Source organism: Enoplosus armatus, chromosome 14 (assembly GCF_043641665.1).
Source record: "Enoplosus armatus isolate fEnoArm2 chromosome 14, fEnoArm2.hap1, whole genome shotgun sequence".
In the NCBI taxonomy this organism is placed as follows: Eukaryota; Metazoa; Chordata; class Actinopteri; order Centrarchiformes; family Enoplosidae; genus Enoplosus; species Enoplosus armatus.
Genome location: NC_092193.1, coordinates 20,434,761 through 20,455,255, shown reverse-complemented (window position 1 = coordinate 20,455,255; position 20,495 = coordinate 20,434,761). Strand labels below are relative to the sequence as shown.

The 20,495-nt window shown below is 42.4% G+C and overlaps 1 protein-coding gene across 4 annotated transcripts in view; it reads right to left on the bottom strand.

Annotated features, from left to right (window-relative positions):
• The window catches only part of ctnnd2b (catenin (cadherin-associated protein), delta 2b), a 120,573-nt gene that overhangs the window by 35,116 nt on the left and 64,962 nt on the right, over positions 1-20,495 (bottom strand). For all 4 annotated transcript variants that reach the window (XM_070918162.1, XM_070918163.1, XM_070918164.1 and 1 more), the window contains 2 exons: positions 11,150-11,282; positions 9,034-9,247 (listed from right to left, as the gene is read on the bottom strand). In XM_070918162.1, coding sequence (XP_070774263.1) covers positions 9,034-9,247; positions 11,150-11,282 — 347 coding nt within the window. The remainder of the gene's footprint in view (positions 1-9,033; positions 9,248-11,149; positions 11,283-20,495) is intronic.

Sequence of the window (20,495 nt, the reverse complement as noted above, 5' to 3'; positions counted from 1 at the left end):
TTTTGCACCGCACGTGACGTAACGTAAAATGCTAACCTAAAGTTAGCTGTTGTGTTAGCTAGCTAACTTACATCACTTTGCGCTGTGTGTGTGTTCAGTTAGGTGTTGAGGCTAACATTACCAGCTAGCCAGTCCAACTACCCTTGCGAGTTAAAATAAGATGTGTAACTTTTTAGGCATCCCACCAGTGTTCGGTTTGAACCTCGGTTTTGGGGTCGTGGTTTGGTAAGTTTTAACAACATTCAGCGCTTGGTCATTGGCCATAATTCTTACCGTAACAGTCAATGCACTCAAATACTGGCGAACATTTGCACGTGGGGAAGTAGAGCCCTGGCATTAAAATGGTTAAATTCCTACTAAAAAAAAACACCACATAAAAAAGTAAACGACGTATGTAGACTACATGATTTTACAACTTTTACTGTCAATAAAGACAATCTGTGCCCTTGAGGTGAAGCCTACCTGTACTTTAGCTCTGGAGGAGCCCACTGGACCCGTTAAAACCACAGACGATCCAAATCTTTGTCAAAACTTGCCACTTACAGCGTGTAGGCTGCTAGCTCGGAGGTTGTTGATGTTGCTGTTCCACGTAGCAACGGGGACTTTTTTGAAAACAGTCACGCGCAGATAACGGAAGGAGAGGAGAATGGCGACTGAAATAGTCACCAGACTTATCCCAGCAGCCTACATCTGGTGAGCCAGACTACTCTACCTGCAAAGCCTGATTCCCACCCCCCCCCCCCCCTCCCTCATGCATGCATTACAAATTCCAGTTAGTGCATTTTACCAGTTCACGGCACTGTTTTTTAAGAAAATAAGTGTACTGTGTAGATACATCCCAAGGAAAAGACAAGCAGACGAGGTCGGTACACAGAATATACCAGGCTGGAGAATGACGTGCACAGTCAGCTAACGCACGGTGGTTTGTTGACCAACAAACCCATCACTCTGTTGGTTTTTTGAAAACCAAAAAGGTTGTAACATGTAATCGAAACGTTACGGGGCTGTCCCTCTCTAACAGGTTAGAGACTTTCCACAGGAAACACTGTAGTAGTAGGGTTTCCTTTATATACAGTGCTTAACAAATTTATTAGACCACCTGTCATAAAAATGAGAAAACACAAATATTTTAGAAATCTGTCAAAAACTTGTTTCAAACTAAAAATTGTATTGTTATTTATTTGGCAAATAACAAACTGGAACAACTAAATAGTCCTTATTCACATATATTAACCAAACATCTTAATATTCTGTACGACCTCCTTTGGCTCTGATAACAGCTTGCATTCTTTGCAACCACAAAACATTTTTTTCTGTTCAGGAGTGCAAGTAAATAACTGTAATTTGGCGTCTCAATCAAAAAATAATAATGTGCATTACTATTTCTTTCTGCTTTTTTGTAAAACAGTAAATTTGAGAATTCATGGATAACAACAATAATTATATTTTAGCATTAAAGATGTCATTAAAGATGATTAAAGAGCTTGGCTTGCACATACTGGTGGATTCACCATTACAGAAACATCAAATATTTTGGTAATCAGCAATACTGTTCATTTAGGGCAGCGGTGGCAAACACCTTACACTGGGTGGTGGTCTAATACATTTGTTAAGCACTGTACATTTAATATATTATTTAGAACAGTACTTTTGACGGCACCTCTGGTGTCTCATCAGGAATTGACGCATTTATTTATTCATATAAAATAAGATATATTGTCCCTCCCAACAGTGAAATGAAATATCCGCCCTTGCCGTACAGGTGTACAGAATTCTTGCATGGATGTGTATGTCTGAATCATTGCAAAAAACTGTTAATAAGGTGCTGGTTACAATCCATGTCAGTAAGACACTGGTTTGTTCTTGAAGAACACCAACGCTGCTTACTGTGAGGAAAATAATGAATCTCATCCTGCAAAATCTGAATAAATTCACTGAATAATGCATTTGACGTCCTGTGGCTAAGTTGTTGGAGCACAGCATGCAAAATCCCATTGTTATGAAACTGTTTTTCACACATTAGCTATATCCTGTAAACATGCATGCTAGCCTTACCCTGACTTTTCTAATTTGTTGACCACACATTCAATCAGGGAAAAAAAAAAAATGCTATGAAAAAATGAATGGCTTTTGTGATCAAAGAATGCAATTATCCCTTTTTATCACCTGTAACTAGACATTTTGGTGTTGTTTTCAGTCGTGGTACCCAGAGTAAACCTGCTCAAAGGAAAATGAAATATGTATGTAATTAACTAGCACAATTCTCATACAAATAATAAAATATCCCACTGAGTAGGATGTGCGTATTATGCATCAGTTGCATCATTTTTTTTTTTAAAAAGTGAAAGCACTGTGGCAAGTAATAACCATAAATAACCATAAACTGTATATGAGGAAATGTAATGCATGACACATGATGTCATGCTCCAGCTGCAAGAAAAAGAACAGATCTTTTTTTTATCCGGAGTAAAGTCAGCTATTCGCCAGCATCACTTCTTGCTGTGCAGAGAATGACATCATCTCCCAAAGGCAGTGGGATTTTATCTTTGATCTGAGACACACACACACAGACACACCCACAAACACACAAACTGTGTCATGTACACAAAATAAACACCACATGCACCCTCACATGAATGCATGCTAATACACAGACGCGCACAAACACAACACGTCGCAAGCTAGGCTATGAGTGTGTGACAGATGAAGGAGGTTAATTGCCTCAGCCTTACATCATGAGTGGCAGCAGGAGGTTATGAATGCACTGTTATATGGAGGGAGGGGAAATGAATTTGTTGGCTATCTCTCTTTGTCTCTGAAGCCATTTCCCGCCCCTCATTTGAACCATATTTTCATTTCTGTCATATTTCTCTCTTCTGAAATACACACTTGATCTTTTTTTTCCACTCCTGATGTATTTTTGAGTGCTTTTTTTGTTTTGTTTTTGAGGAATCCTGTCCTTTGTGTATGAGACCTTTAGAAAGGACACTTTGGGGACATTTTTACAAAGTGAGTGTTTTTTGTTGTTGTTTGTTTTTTTCCCCCCCAATTGCTGGACTTCACCTAGAGTGTTCACAGCTGAAACAAAACAGATGTGAGCAAGGCTGGAATTATGGTCCCCCGAAAATGCATCTTAGCTGGTCTACACAGAAAAGCTTGTTATTGGTATCCATAGCCAAATCTCAACAATGCAACCCAATCTTATCTTATTCTTTTATTTTTATATTTTTACATGCTTGTTGTCTGTCAGATTATATGTAATATGTTAAAAAAAAAATGTAGCACCTTCAGACCACGGCAAATTCCTTGTAATGTATGTTACTTGGCAATACATAGTTTCCGATTCTGATTCTGCATCGTGGGGGCCTGAGCGCCAAGCAAGCTGATTGGTTGACCCAACTCCTGCCGCGGCGTCGATTCGCAAAGGAGAAGAAAAAACCTTGTGAACATTACACCGAAAGTCCGTACACGTTTAATAAAAGTTGGCTGAAATCCATGCACGTTCGCCTAATTACTGTACATCTCAACCAGCGACCAATGGTGTAAGCACCTTCGGGAGCTGCTTGTATTCAAGTTACGTGCGCTGCATCTCTGAGGAGCCCACACTGATGGCTCGACCTTGAGGACAGCAGGGTGTCATGAGAGAGGCGACCTTCCTACGACAGGCATTGTGTACACATGCCACTTGAGCCGGTCTGTAGAAGGCTGATGATTCCTTTTAACAACTCAATGGATGACTCAGTTGTCACCTTTTGTAATTGCTGTCTTCAAGAAAACGTAGGAAACAGTTGAGGGGGCTCTCAAGACTCAAGATCACTGATGACATGCTGTGCCAGCTTGGCGGCTGAAAGTGTCTCAGCTCAAATGTTAAATTTTCATTTCTTTATATGACACAGATTTTTTTTTTTACATTTTATAATGAGTGTGAACACTGGACAGCTACATAAAGTTGCACATATATTTATATATACTATATTCTTTAACTTTAACTGAAACTAGAAGCCTTGGTGTAAGCCTTGACCCTAGCATGGAATCCTTTAATGACAATGTCGTTGAAAACAGGAAATAGTGTAGCTAAGCAGTACACTGTAGACCATGTCAAGGTCAAACAGAGTTGGTTTGCAAAAAGTAAAAAAGAGCTCTGTAGCTCAGCTACTGCACTGTTATGTGTTCATCTATTCAGTCGTCACATCCGATGTCATCCATAGTGTTGCAAGTATTTTGCAGAGATGCAGGCAGAAAGAAATAAAAGAGAATAAAAGAAATAATCCACAATTTCTATTGCAGTTCCCCCTTTGAATCTGTTTCCTTTTCAAGCTGTCGCTCTCCGTCGCTTTGCTTTGCTTAAACTGGATGAGCATTGTGCCTGGATTGCATCCAGACTACGGAGAGTTCCCGTCGCAGTGTGAGCCTGACAACTTCCATATCTGCGTCTGAGGAGCTGACACCAACATGAGCAATCCAGGCCTGTCACTTGAGATGATGTGTGCTGCTGTGACTGGATGAAAAAGTGGCATTGTAATGACGAGAGGAAGCGCAACTACTGATGGCGTCTGAAAGACTTTGAAAAGGGAATAAAGAAAGTGCAGTGCTCTGTGAGACAGACAGGGTCGATATCATGCTGCTGGCATTTCTCTGTAGCTCACTTAACCTCTCTTCCTCACAAACACCTTCACTCCTGGGTTAAATGAACAAACAACAACAACAACAACAAAACTAAAAGAATACCCGCCGAAAGTGTCTTTCTTTATCAGTAATTACTCCTTCCAGAGTCTGAATATATTTAAACTAATTTATCATAAATCAGTTCCCAGCTCATGTAAGCCAGGATCAATAACGGCAGATCAAAGCTGACACACAAAGTCTGGTCTGCTGTTAAGGTTTCTGCACTCAAAGGCATCACACGGCATCCCAACGTTTCCTTTAGCCCAGAACAGTGACGCACAAACAGCCTGAGCTACATGCTCGCTGCAACAAAAAAAAAAAATAAAAATGGCTCTTGAAGTAACTGCCGTTGACATTTTCATATTTTTGCTTTATAAAGCAATAATGATGCAACCTGTATTCAGGTCCTGGAAGCCTTTTCCTTCTGCCGTTCTAAACGTCAGGTGGAGCTCTCCAGGAAAGCTGTTCATGTGAAACTGTTGAATATGCCTGTAAGTGGAAGAAGACACGTCCGACCGGTGGTCTCAAAATGACAGCCCCGACCCAACAAGAGTGCCTCAGGCTAGAGGAGTCCTGGCAACTGTGTCAGGGATTCACGACCAAGAGATGGCACGCTCTCCTCTGTCCTTTTTCTGCCTAATGAACTCATTTTGAGGACTGACCTGCCTTTGTCTGTGTGCTAATGGACAAGAGCTGAAAAAGGAGCTTGCGTGTGCTGTCCCCACATTTAGGTCTCTAACCACTGACTCCAGCTGAATAGCCTCCTCTCCGCAACTACTTATGGAGGCCAAGAGGCCAAGGCCAATCTTAATTGGTCCAACAAGTGTTCTCATAATTCTTTTTTTTAGCCACGCCAGCTGCTTGACTGGAGGGATGCTGATGTCAGTCGGGCGCTTCCACCACTTCGGTGCAGACTGAAATATGTACCCGATAGATTGCAATGGAATTCAGTACAGTTCATGGTATGGTGCCCAGATGATAAGACTATGGTGATCTCCCGACTTTTCCTTTTGCTTCACCTGCAGGTCAAAATGTCCACTCACCCAGCGAAACGTCTCTACATCTAAAGACGGATTGGCTCAGGTCTTGTTCATTCATGTTCAGGGGATGTATACCAATCACGTTTACTGTAGCGCCACCACCAGGGAGATATCTGTGATGGTGTAACAACACATCTGCTTGACCAATCGCGGTCGACAGCACTACCGTCAAACCCTCCAAAAACCTGGAACTGGCATTTAGTGTCACCTCATGGTCACTGGAACAGCGGACAAAAAAAGCGGAACTTGTAAAAATCTGCAGAAGTCGAATTAATATCTGCTCTCTTAAACCAGCCGTATTCCCTCCATATAATCATCTTCATTCTGAACAGGGAAGGGCAAAGGAGAGCAAGCAATTATTAAACCAAAGACAGGGATAGAGAGAGACTGAAGAGCAGAGGGCAACATCCTTGTTTGGGACTTTGTGCCATCAAGCAAACTGGACGTGTGACAGAGAGAGTGCGCGTGTGTGTGTGTGTGTGTGTGTGTGTGTGTGTGTGCGTGTGTGTGTGTGTGTGTGTGTGTGTTTGTCCGTGCAGCAGAATCTGTAGCTAGCATGGCAGGCAGCTTGACTCCCCACTGTGATCCTGATTCAAAATGCTCACCAGAGAGAGAGAGAGAGGCAGAGAGGGGTAGGCGATATGGAGACAGAGTGGAAAAAAGAGGGAGACAGAGAAAGGCAAAGAGGACAGGAGAGAGACGGGAAGAGAAGGGGAGACCAAATTACGAAAGACCCAACCACAGAGGGATAAGAGAGCGAGCGAGAGAGGCTGGGAAACAGAGAGAGAGAGAGAGAGTTATTTCCTCTGGGTCTTTGAGAGAGAGAGAGGGGAGAGGGGAGCGCGGTCTGTCTGCGTCCGGTCGGTCGTTCAGCTGATTAATTTGTGACAGGAGGGATTTCTGCGCTCCGTGCCTTGAATTGCTGCTCTAATTTATATGGTAATCTTCTTTAAGACTCCGGCAGCATACAAAAAACCTTTTATTTCCATCTCTGCTAAGCCTAAACCCTTTTTCTATACTCACTACACATATAAATATACAAAAACGCACAGAGCACACGTGGGTCATACTCTGCACCGGATTTGACTCTATGAGGGGAAATGCGAGGACGCTTCTCAATTTCACTTTCCTGATAAGGTCCCCACGTCCGGCTCGCGTTAGTATTCATGACTGTCTCTTATTACCACGAATAATGCTTAATATGTTTGTCCCTCGCCAGAACCTCATGTCACCCTGATGAGAAGTACTGCTGTAAATAATTAGGAGAGTGGATAACAGCTCAAGGGCAGCCGTTGTGGGATACGGGGACAGGACGGGAAATACGTTTGGGTGTGACAGCTGAGTCGGACAGTCATGTGGAATGGAAGGTTGCGGTAGGAAAGAGTCCCCTGTTTACAGCTTGCAAGCATTCATATCGTCGGACCACTCAAGACAGTTGTATAATTGCAGTTGAGTTGGTCATGTGAGGACTACAAATTCGATGACTTGAAAATACAGCACGATGCCATTCAATTTGGGTTTAATTACCTTGAACAATGGCTAACAAGAGGCGTCTATATTTGTGTTATTTAATATTATGTAATTACAACTTGGATGTTAGGAACCAACCCTATTGCCAGACAAGAACGTCGATGTTTGATGCTTCTGTGAAAACCCAGAATCCGTTCAATGACAGCATCTTTTTTTTTTTTTGGGGGGGGGGGGTTACATCCAACAACAGTGTTTTTAAAATTGGCGCGTGGCAACTCCTTTATGCCTCAGGTTAAGAAAAGATTGTGGTTGTGGCACATACATCAAAGCCTGGTTAGGCTTAGACAACTAAAAGCACTTGTTGAGGAAAGATCACGAAAAGGTTATGATTAATAAAAAGACTAATTATGTTAATTGCATGTCTGTAAAGCGCTACACGCCCATCCACCAGCCAAACCGCCACACCCTCCACTTTCTGCATCACTACATGAGGACGTTGGCTTTGGACGTAAACATTCTAAGGTGTGAAATCGTCCAGTATGGGAGTCATTTTTTGGGGGATACAGGGCTGCAGAAACTGGCAATTACAGTAACGCCCGTATGAAATGAATGTGGCATTAGCTCACTAAAGATGGGACCACATCTTGTTTGGTTGTTCCTGATGTTAACTGATCATCGGCACTGTGTGTTAGGGGCTCTGGGCTTCACTTTTTTCCTAATATCAAGCTAAAACACGCAGATTGAGCTGTTCCAGAGAGCAGAAATAACTAAAACTCTTGGATTCTGACGTGTGGGATCTTGACATGTCGTGCTCCTTACAGGCTCACAGCAGAGATGTTTTCATTAGCGTGGGTGCTGGTAAGAGGAATCCATTTTCTCATTTGGCTCCGGGATTGGAATACCTCCCTCCCCGGGGATTCTGGACGTAGATCCGTATGAAAATTGAGTGGCGTGCCTCTTTTAGCTCTGTCGTCTCTCCGTCCCCCCTCCAGAGGTGAATGTCCTCTGAAAAGTGGCCCTTTTACCGCGCGAATGCCAATTAGAAAGGAATTGCCATGATATATACGGTAAAAGCTGTAAAAATAAAAACACTGGTAGAGGCACTGCTGGTAATCCTTTAATCCTTTCAGCCGTGAGTTTACAACCCAGACCTCAGTGGGTTTGCAACCTCAACTGAATCGATCCTGAATACATTTTAACAATGTGGATGATATTTGTGTTTACTGGCAGAGAATACAAAGCTGCTGTGTGCAGTGCAGCCCTTTGCACAGAATCTCAGTTTGACAAGTCAACAGCACTTGTCAACCACAGCGCTGGGAAGCAGTCAGGTGGTAAACAATTCGCTCCTCTGTATGCGCGCCAACGTGTGTGTGTGTGTGTGTGCGCATGTCTGTATTGGGAGAGTGCATGTACAATACAGTGTGTTTTGTGTGTTGTGTAGCCAGATAGTCAGTGCATGTGTGTAGTTGTACATGAGAGGCAACAGGAATATAACTCTGACTGACATGATGAAGTTTAATTATAAACACGTGACCGCACTGATAATTAACCATAAAATGACCATTATTCTGCTCTTGTAGTGTTATTCTTTCATGCACGTAACATTATGTTGTAATATTTCGTGCTTAAAGCTTATGAATTCTATACCAACCATACAGAATCATCTGATGCTCTGCACCTGAGTGGTTATGTATACAACAACTGCGTCTCTTAAATGATCTCAATGTATTTGATTATTGGAATTTTACACATTTGATTCATTCAGTGTGGTTTCTGAATTCAACTTGTGATATTCACCCCTGCTGCACATTCAGTAACATCTAAATACTTAATGATAATATAAATTGTGTGTTTTTACCTGTGAGCAGCTCTCGGATCTCCACGTCTGTGGTCTTCCGGAGCAGTCGGACCAGAGCCGGTATGCCTCCGCAGTTCTTCAGGGCGATCTTGTTGTCGTCGTTGGCTTTGCCGTACACCAGGTTCCTCAGGGCTCCGCAGGCGCTACGGTGCACGTCGGTCATCCGGTGGTCCAACAAGTCCACCAGCAGCTGGATGCCGCCCTGCCGCCGGATCTGAAGACGGAGAACAGAATTAACAGCAGGAGGAAAATACACAATATACACAAATAACAGTGTTTCCATGCATTTCTGCCAACAAGAACTTTCCACTTTGGATGCAGTGGTTGCTCATGTAAATATTCATTTCTACTTCAACACTTGCAAATACACAGTGGCTACTGTGGCCACTGACGCAAGATTTATTTAAATGCCAGCCACTGCACTTTCTGTCCCATCAGCTTTCTCTACATGTCTGCAGCCCTCCCTGCTTTCCTCCGTCTAGACAAAGAGGAAATGTAGGGCAGGCTGCCTGCTTTCTATAAAAACAAAAGAGACATTTTAGTGGAGCCGATCGTGCTGAGATGAGGCAGTTGGGCTTGTATATTGTGTGTATTGTGCTCCAGATAAAGGTACACCAGCAGGAAGCCTATTACAGCCGGCTGACTTTAGATGACAATATCTAACCGGAAATGGATTATTTAGAAACTAGATGTCAGATCCTCAAGTAACAGGCGCTGTGACGACTGGGTTATAAAAACAAATCAAATGTTATAAGTACATTTCAGCAGGGTGGACGTATTGTTTATCTGTAAAATGTTGGAAAACGTGACAGATGCGTATCGCGAGGATTGTCGTCCAGTTGCCCGTCTTGTCTGAAAAACCCAAAGGGATTCACTCAACAACGATATGAGAACTCGTTTTGGCAATCAATGCAGAGAAATGTATTAAAACTATTCATCAATTACCAAAATGATCGTCAGGCCATTCATTTTTTTCCCCCGTCTCGTCTCGCCTTAGTGACACAGAAGCAGGGATATATAAGAACTAACACGATAAATCAAGTGAGCAGGCAGTACGCCATTCATATCCCTCAGCATCCCGTCTATTATTTCAACATTCAGGCTTCTCTCTCAAGGGCAAAAAACTGTTTGGCCTGTGGGCTGTAGTTTTGGCAGCCTTGCCCTAAATACCGCCATACTTCATTCTTCAACACAATTTTCGACATCAGTCATCTTCCTCACCCGTCTCTCTCTGTCTCTATCTCTCTCTCACTCTATTTTTAATGCCTGTTGGCTGATTGAAGAACTTTGTTTGCCCTCAAATCCATCGTCTCCATGGGGATTAATAAAGTCAAATTGAGCTGAATTGAGCTGACATTGAAGAGGCAGACGATGTGATGACGGCTGTAAAGGACAGGGGGACAGACTTGCAGGAACAGGGCTATGTTCAGAGTTGGGTCAAGTGTGCGCAATGAGGAGATCATGCCATCTAATATGGAGCTTGGTGGAGTTTCCCCTCAATAAAGACCTGGGTCAAATCTTTCACTAGATTTTTAGATTTTACTTTAGATTTGTTGGCAGCGCCCCGTGTCCGAGAGCAATGGCAATGGCGTTTTGTGGACAGCGAGCACGCAGCCACAAAGGAGATGGCGCGTTTCCAGTCCTGGAGTCTTTTCATTACCGGGAGGTTGCAAGGGAAGTGACTAATATAGTCTGGCCAACATTAACACCCTGTAAAACCACAACGTGTTGTTTTCACACCTCAACTTTTTGTGCACTCAAACGAACGAGATGTAGCGTTTCAGTCAGTGAGCTTCAGAGGTGCTGGTACGTGGGTTTTGTCACCTTTGGACGGACAGCGCACACACTCACACACACACACACACACACACACACTCACTGTTTGTTAAGCACCTTGGTCCCCTGGAAAAATCCCACTTGAAAAACTCAACAGCAGCACACCATACAACGCTCAGCGAAACCCTCAACAGTTCTGCAGAAAAGTATCTCTGCAATCCTACTGACACACTAGAGAACACATATATGTATAAGCAACAGCAGAGTTTTGGAAAATCCCTCCCCCCCCCGTGTCTGTCAGCCCCCTTTCTTGGTGTGGCTTCTCTTCGGGGATCAATACCTCAGATTTGATCTTGTTGTCTCCAAAGCAGAGGTGCTGGAGGTAGGCAGCAGCGTTGGACTGGACTGACGGGAACTGATGCTGTAACATCTGGATCACCTCGGGCAGCTCTGGATCCCTCCAGCCAAACTCCCTACAGAGAGACACACACACACACACACAGAAAATACAGTATGTTTTGATGTGCGTCTGTCTGTGTGTGTGTGTGTGTGTGTGTGTGTGTGTGTGTGTGTGTGTGTGTAGCTGTAGCTTGTCTCTCCACTGTTGCCCTGATTTAAAATGCTCACCAGAGAAACAGAAAGAGAGAGAAACACAAACGAAGGATGGAGATGGATCAAAAGAAAGTAGGACATTAGATACACAGATTTATGCACGTCATATTCTATTCTATCTAACAGATTCTTGTTATTTAAACTGTTCATTTGGGGCGACAGTTCATTCATTCACATTCAGCACTAACATGAAACAGCATGTAACTGTAATCTTTTATTTACTGTATTTACTGCCCATTCGTGGAGGTTTAATACTGTATACATGTGGATTAACATTGGATAATTGTTCACACCCTGCACCTCATATTTGACCCTCACCAAATAATAATACAATAATACCACATAGATAACGCAGAGTGAATGAAAACATTTTCAATGTCAATTTCTTCATGCCGAACATTAATTAATGGCATTTCTTGAACAGAAAATAAAACACTTTCCTCTTTAAAAAAAAAGGACCAAAATGTGTGTGTTCCTTTATGTTCATGAATGTAAGCCTAGCTAGATGACAAAAGTGTACTTTTGTGTGCTATTGTGTGCTTTTGTTCAAGGGCTGCTTTTCATGGTTTGGGTAGTTCCAATTAAGGGAAATCTTCCCCTGGGCCCTATTTTTTGTTCATATCTTGGGGTGTAAATGACTAACAGGTACAAAAAGTTTCGGAATCTCGCTCTCCCTCTGAAATCTCTAAACATATGGGAGACCTTTTCTGAGCAAAACAGGTTTTCTATGGATGATAGGAGGGTGTTCAACAACAGCAGCCATCTTGGGTGCAGGGTAATGCTGTGATAAATCTGCCCCGGCTTCTTTGGTTTTAGCGTGTAACTGGGGTCTACCAGTGCTTTTGCTTAAAGGCAAACTTTAGGCACGCACACACACACACACACACACACACACACACACAGAGGGAGAACCACACCGAGCTGACTAAACCTATATGTGTGTGTAAGGGTGTGAGTGAAAGAAGAAGCACTGATGATTAACGTGAGAAAGATGTGATGTGAGAGAATGAAGTCACGGTGAGGGATCGGAAAGAGAGGGAAGGACAGGGCTTATCGATGTAGATTATCTGTAGCCAACGGCAATTAAAATAACACGTTTTCCTTGACAGCGATGGTTTCTAGGGAGCAACTAAAACTGGGACCGGATCTTTTTTTTTTTTTTTTTGGGGCAACGTTTTATCATCACATGTGACTTAGCATTGACGTTTATAGACCTGAGGGGGGTCGGAGAAGGAGATGACACTTCCTGGATGTTCATTTTGTTTTGCTATGCTTCGCTACTTTTGATACATTGCCAACATGCGGCTTCTGCCTTTTAAATCGACACTTTTGCACATTTTGATTTCAATTTTTCTGACAGTTGCGAGGAGCCGCACACAAGAAGCCCTGTTTGCTCTGCTCTTATGTAGAAACACGTTTCTCTTTGATGTATCTTACCCTTGATGCAGCAACAGCCCAACGTCCCCGTGGAGATAATTTCAGTTCAGTCTAATCTAACATAAACACATGCACACACAAACATTCGCAGGTTCGCACACACACACACACACACACACACACACACACACACACACACACCACCGGAGCGCTGTAGGATAACTCAGTATGCAGCTTAGAGCGGCAATAACTAATGCCAAGCACACACACATCCAGCACACTAATATAGCAGTCAAACACACACACACACACACACACACACACACACACACACACACACACACACACACACACACACACGAGCACTCATTGACTTGCATCCACACCCAGCCATCAAAGGCAGAGCAGAAGAGCCAGGATTAGAAAGCTTTTGTCTCCAAGTTTCATAATGGGCCAATGGGATAAACCCAGTGTTTGAAAAATGGGGAAATCGGAGACAGAATTATTTCAAAGGTTATTTTTCTCTCTCTCTTTGAAATCCTCCCTCTCTTTAACAATTTTCTCTCTTTTTTTTTTTTTTTGCTCTCTTGTCTCAGTGTCTCCCTCCGTTCCCTTTCCCCCGCCTTGCCAGTTCCTACGCCACACAAACACGCATGCGCAGTCCCAACATCAACATGCATGATGTTGTTATGCACATACGGCGGCACGTGCCTCAATGAATGCGATCGGAGGCGACACAACCTTGTGTAGGTCACCTTGTGGGCTAATTGGCTGATAAGACATCCAACTTTATGGCTGAGCGAGCTGTCAGATGTGCTTGTGAAAATCTGTTGTGGTTTTGGGTTGTTTTTTTTTTACATTGTAGTCGCATGTTGACACAAAGCTTCTTTAATAACAAGTAAACCAGATGGCTTCACTTGTCAGGTAGATTCAGCTACTTATGTAGTCGCTTGGAGAATTAAAAGGGTTAAACTGATTAACCGGTACAACATTCAGAGGAAGATACTGCACTTGACTGCAATTATCGGCTACTACTATTATTATTTTTATTATTATATTCTTATTGCAGCCATAATTAGTAGTTACTTTACAGATAGATATTTTACATGCAAAACATACAGTATGATCAGCTTATGGAATACAATACATTATATATGTTATAAATTAAACATGTAAAAATGTAAAATACACATTGGAGGTGTTTTGTTGGTAATACTTCAGTCTTTTAACATTTAGAACGCAGGACATTTACTTATAATACTTACTTTTACACTGTGGTTTTGTTACTGTTGCTTAAGTAAAAGATTTGAATGCCTCTTCCACAACTGGATTTTATACAGCAAACAATGCACTGTATACATATAGTAAGTGTTGTATAAAGATAAAAAGGAGTAACGATGTCTTTAGTATTACTATCAGACTACATCTGGAGTGTTTTCCCTCCCTGAAGAAAACCTGCCTTTCATCAGTGTTCTGCACGAACAGTGCAACATTGTGATTTCAGACACAAATGAAGTTTGCCGAGAGAATCTGAGGTTGGAAAGTCGGGAGTCAGCTGAAGCCTTCACAGAGGTGACGGCTTGACACAAAAATCCTATAGAGCAGCCTGTGTGGCAGTGAAGACATTGTAGTAAGCAAGGAAATCAGAGCTTTTGATATATGACCATACAATACAGTGGACGTTCTGCCTGAGCTTTTCGACTAAGGGTGAACAGTGGAGCTTTGGTACAGTTGGATTCGACCACCGCATCATCGTGCAGCACACACTTTGTCATAGTTTTAGCCACAAGACGACACATTCAGCAGCTGCCAGGAAGCTTTCACATGAGAAGTCCGTCAGCGCTGACGTTCTTTAAACTGTTCCTCCATCCTTTTTCTTGGAAGTTGCTACGGCTGAACTGGTGAAATGAGGTGGCAAAAGTGCTTTTCAGCTCACTACTCAATCAAAACACCACACGGTGATGTTACCTGCACATCGGCGGGCCAAAGAATAAAAAGCGCTTGAAGGCCTAAGTGCCACTTTTGGCAGCACTCTACGATAATGTTTTTTCTCCTCCTGTCCCCTTCCTGTACCTCTCCATCTTTTTCTTTCTTACAAAATTCATTCGTCATATGAAATTCATTTCATATGAATTGGGGTCAAAGTGGGGGCACACACATGCAACTACAGGCACACACACACACACACACATACAAACAAAATTAAAAACACAAACCAAATCACATGGGCACAGATACACACAAGTGTTACTTCATGCACGTAATAGGATGGACACTTAACCCTTGATTGAAGGGGCACAGTCCAATTGTTGTCAGCCTGCAGGCACAGAATATTTGACACACACACACGAATGCTTCAGAGCACCAGAACAAGGAAAAAACACCACTTTGCACATACATTTTGAGATGACAGGAGCCGCGAATAGGTGAGAAACAAACACAAACATGCAAAAAAGAAAGGAGCGCACACACACACACACACAACGACAGAACCAGGGCCTAGAATAGTTGTGGCCCTGGAGAGAAAAAAGTGGCACATCAAGGCGGATCAAACTCAACCTGCAGCCTCAGGCTGTGAAGCTCCGCAGGCACACGTACAGAGAAGAAAATGTACATATTCCAATGCACAACTCCACATGCTCACACACAGACTAAAATGCAGTACAACGTGCTGAGATAAATTGAACATACAGCTGACATGTTGTGCAATATGCTGCTGTCCTGGGATAAATCCCTGAAACAAAACTGTGAAGCAGGAGACAAACACTGCGACAGAATTTACCTCCAGTCGCAGTGAATCTAAATAAAATGAAGAGGCCGTCTGTCTTCTCTCCTGTGTGCGTTCTGCCCCAGAAAGCTGTACTATAATGGTTCATTCATTCACGAACTCTAGCCTAGAGCTGTACTACTTTTCACTCAGCCTCTCTCTCTCTCTGTAGCTCTGTGTGTGTGTGTGTGTGAGAGAGAGAGAGCGAAGGGAACACAGGAGGATATGGCGCTCCCAGTCCCAAACACTGTGTGACAACATCACAGCAGGATGAGCAAACACCACTGAGCCATCTGTGAAATTTGGGCAAAAGTGTTCACTCGGGGAGTGTTTGCAGCGTTTTAGGGTCGGAGCGAAGGAAAAAGAATATGTTTGGAGAGCGATGCAGCGCAAGAATCCTATGTGAACTGAGAGATGGCAAGCGTGCTGTGCGTGTGTTAGTGAATTTCACGCGTGAATAAAAAATAAGTAGGGTTTGTGCAAAAAAAAAAAGTGCAAAAGATGTTTGGCCTGAAAACTTTAAAAGGTGAGTCCATTTGAGGTATATTTCAATTCACAGGTGACATAATCAGCTTGTTATCTCTAGCAGCAAATAACACATTCTTATAAAGTTGGTCTTCCATGAGAATAAAAGGCTTCAAAATGTGGCCTAACTTCTGCATTATTACATTTAGTTTCACTGACTGAGGAGTGAGAGTGAGATAACGCTGTATTTACATCTCTGACCACAAAAATATACAATAAAACAACCATACAGAGTCGTAGACGCAGTTTTGGTCACCACAAACCTATCCTTCTCTCAGGAACAATGTCCTTTGCTGCCTTAGCTTTGATGTTGACACGTTTGTTGTCTTTTCATTGGAATAACAACATTACACATTGTCACACGTTAAAACATTAAAATACGATGGGACCATTTTTCCCGATTACAGGGTCAGGGCAACTTTTATTCAGCCTGAGAGGCATAAAAAGAAAAGAGTCCCCTAGTCCCTACGTGCTCAGACGTGTAATAATAAAAAGTGACCCGGATGACAGTATGAACATTTTCATCGATTGAGAGCTTTGTTTTTTCTCTGGATTTTGGCAGCAGGGGGGTGAATAGGATGAAAAATGATTGGGGTAAAAAACGATGTCTAAAAGAAGAAAAAAAAAAAAAAAAAGCCACAGTCACCTTGTATAACTCTTAATTTAGTGTGGCTAGTTTAGTCTTTCTTTTATTTTTGCGGTCAGTCTTAGAATATGCAAATGTCCCCCTTGGAGTGCAAAAACACGTCAATCATAACATCATATCTGCTAAAAATATGATAAGATCCAATTTTTTTTTTTTTAAAATACTGTTTTAGTTGTTTTATAAAACAAAGCAAAATGAGGCGGATCACCTGACTTCTCTAAAGTTTTGACAACAAGTTTGATTATCTCACCTCAGTTGCAGACATTTTCACTTAAAAGGCACTTGAAGTTGATCCAAGTGTCACCTGTTTTGGGCTGTTTTCTTTTTTTCAGTTCAGCTACTCTTGTGCTTCCTATAAATAGGCCAGTTTAGTGTTTAACTGCAACCTTATCCCTTTAACCTTTTGTCCTGCCGATGGCTCCAGCCTCAATGAGAATAAAGAGGAAATGTGCCGTCAAGGAGAAAAGGAGTGTTCGGAAAAGAGAGAAAAGAACTGATATTTACCGACATATTTCCTCTCACAATATGCGTGTGTGTGTGTGTGTATGTGATTCTCAAATCCCCCAGTAGAGCCTGATGTTTCATTTGGACTCAGTGGACTGGGACAAAGCACTGACAAACTCAATCCACTCTTTGTTCCTAACCAGCCAGGTGGGCTATCTCGCATCGCCACTTGTCACCCACAGCCAGAACATTTACACCACAATACGAGATGCAGGCAAACCCACAATTAAACCTGGTAAATAAATCAACTATCTATGAATTATGTATTCAGAAAGCAGGGCGAGGCGCTGTAAAGTGAGGGCTGCAGGCAGAAGATGCTCACTGCTATATCGGGCTGAAAGGATTTCCTGTGAGTCAGGGCTTTTGGGGAATAGAGCGATTTGAAACCAGGGAGTGAGCTACGCAATGTCGGGTATGTGTGTGTGTTGGGGGGGGGTGGGGGGGGGGGGGGGGGGTGACTCATTCCCCGATAGACAAACAGAAATACAGACAGACCCAGGTAGGGGTAAACCTGCAGAGTAAACTGAGAGAAGAAGAGGAATAACGAGAATCAAAAATAAATTGACAAGGGTGCTGACTCACTTCATTCACTTTCCAGCAGGACTAATAACTTCGGGTGGCTGATTAACAACTAAACATGACAGTGTATTTATAGTGAGCTCGGATAGAACAGGATACAATAGAAAAGATCCCAGCGTTGCCTCGGTTACCGTCACAAAACAAACTGATCTATCTGCTAATAGTCCAGCGTTAGACCACCAGTATGCTCAGCTGATGGACACAGGGGCTGATTAAGGATGCACAACTACGGTTAGACTCAGCAGTCCACGTTAATTGGCCTTGCAATGATGAAGCATGAGTCACCAGCGCAAGTTGGCAGCGGCCGTATCCGGGATGTTTTGGCTCCACTTCTGTACAGTTGGGAGGAAGTGGAGGCGTGTCGTCCACCTTTATGTACAGTCTACGACACAGACCCACAAGTGTCATCCGTTCTTCACTGAACAGCACGTTATCGAGAAATAGCCTAATGAAACAGTTTAGTGCATAAACTATAATCAAACACTGTATAAAGTAGAAGCAATCATGGAAAAAGACTTTCAGGAGCACCACGAAAACGCGAAATCAAACCGGAAAAACAAAACTTTTGAGGATAAGGTCATCATTTTAGTAAAAAATCGCTATAATGTGGGAAGAAACATTATAACAGGAGTGGGCAGTGTGTCATCTTACGTGTCATAATGAGGGATGTGGACGTATTCTGACAATTGAGCTCATCATTATTATGTGTTTTAGGGTTGGGCGTGATCACACCCAATCTTTTTTTTCCTCCCACCCCTGAAACAGAAATTTAAATGAGATCAGATAGTGTTACGTAGCATATCTGTTCTCAAGCGGTACAAGATCAACGCCCCCCCCCCCGTCAGATATAATAAATTGACCCAACGACATGATCACTGAATGGCATAACCAGGCGTGTTTCGAAGCAATGATTGGAGAAACAGAGGAGTTAAATGGGTTGAAGCCTGAAGTGCATACATGTTTGTCTCCACTCCACTCTCTGATTCTTATTGCTGATCACTTATTTTTGTAAATAGCATAATACGACAACTTTATTCCTGAAATAAAGTTGGAATATCATATAAATAGTTATATAAACATAATGTTTTTCTCAAATTATAACTTGTTGGTATGATTATTTCCTCAATTATGATTCTATACTTCCCAAACACTACAGCATCTCAAGGTATTAGGCTAGTCTTCGTGCTTGCTCATGTTGCAGAGGAAGCTAGGTGGCTTCACATTACTTTATTCTCTGCAGAAGCGATAAAGGCAGAAATGAGCAGACTTTCATTAATGAATGTCTCAGGTTTTGGAAGTCATCTTTTTTATTGTCCCCCTTTTGTCTTTCCTTGTAGAGGGCACAAAGGGAACACTGGGTTTCACTATATATAACCTATAGTTAGATGAACAAGAATTTCAGTTCAGACACATAAATATAAAACTACACCACAAATCCAATCGACACACATGAAACCAGTAATATTTTGAATTAACAGTGTGTGTGTGTGTGTGTGTGTGTGTGTGTGTGTGTGTGTGTGTGGAGGTGACCCCACCTAGGCCTCAATGTGGGAAGGAGGTTGTAATGGGAAAAGGAGAAAGACTGAGGTAAAGGGAAAATAAAAAGAAAGAAAAAGTTAAGTGTGTGTGTGTGTGTATGCATATGTTTGTGTTAACCAGACAGTGTGTGTGTGTGTGTCTTTCAGGATGTAATGGCATGGCTGACTGACTGGCCCACTGAGGCTAGAAGAGATGAACGAAAGGTCAGGAGATGTCAGGCAGAGCAGAGAAACACACACACACACACACACACAAACACAAACACACCCCCCACGGAGTCCATCTCAACCCCCGTGACTGAGTATGGATCAGAGATTCTCACTGTGCTTATGAGCATGAAATAAAATGAGGCACTTTTATGATCGGGTCAGATCCCGTCTAGCACAAATCTTTCTTGGTGTTGGAGGGAACGTTTCCATAAATTACCGCCGGCCTGAAGGAGGAAGTGCGTTGGAGTACATAAGAGGCCGTCTCCACAGTAACGTGCCTTCATTTGCCAGATTGTGTCAGTGTGTGGCTTGACAAATCAGCTAAATGATATTTATTTGAGGCTTTTACAGGATAAAGGTATAATTAGGGAGCCGCAGACGGTGACAAATACCTCACAATACTTCACCTATTTACTGTGCTGAAGCAGAAAGTGTCGGTGCAATAAATCGTACACATTATTTTATTCATATCTTCTCATGTAGTCTATATCCCCTCCTCCATTTCATCAGAGACATTTGAGTGTTACTGTAGGTCACTTTGTAGTGATGAGACAAGTCTAGTGTCAATGCAGAAAATATTAATTTCTGACCGTATTGTTAGCTAATGTTATATCTCTGCCAGTAATGTTAGCTAATGTTATGTTTCTGCCAGAACTGTTAGCTAATGTTTTCTCTGTGTCAGTATTGTTAGCTATTGCTAGCTAATATTATGTCTCTGCCACCATTTATTATTAGCTAATGTTATATCTCTGCAAGTACTGTTAGCTAATGTTATGTCTCTGCTAGTATTTCTAATGTTTTCTCTGTGCCAGTATTGTTAGCTAATGCTATGTCTCTGCCAGTATTGTTAGCTATTGGTAGCTAATATTATGTCTCTGCCACCATTTATTGTTAGCTAATGTTATATCTCTGCAAGTACTGTTAGCTA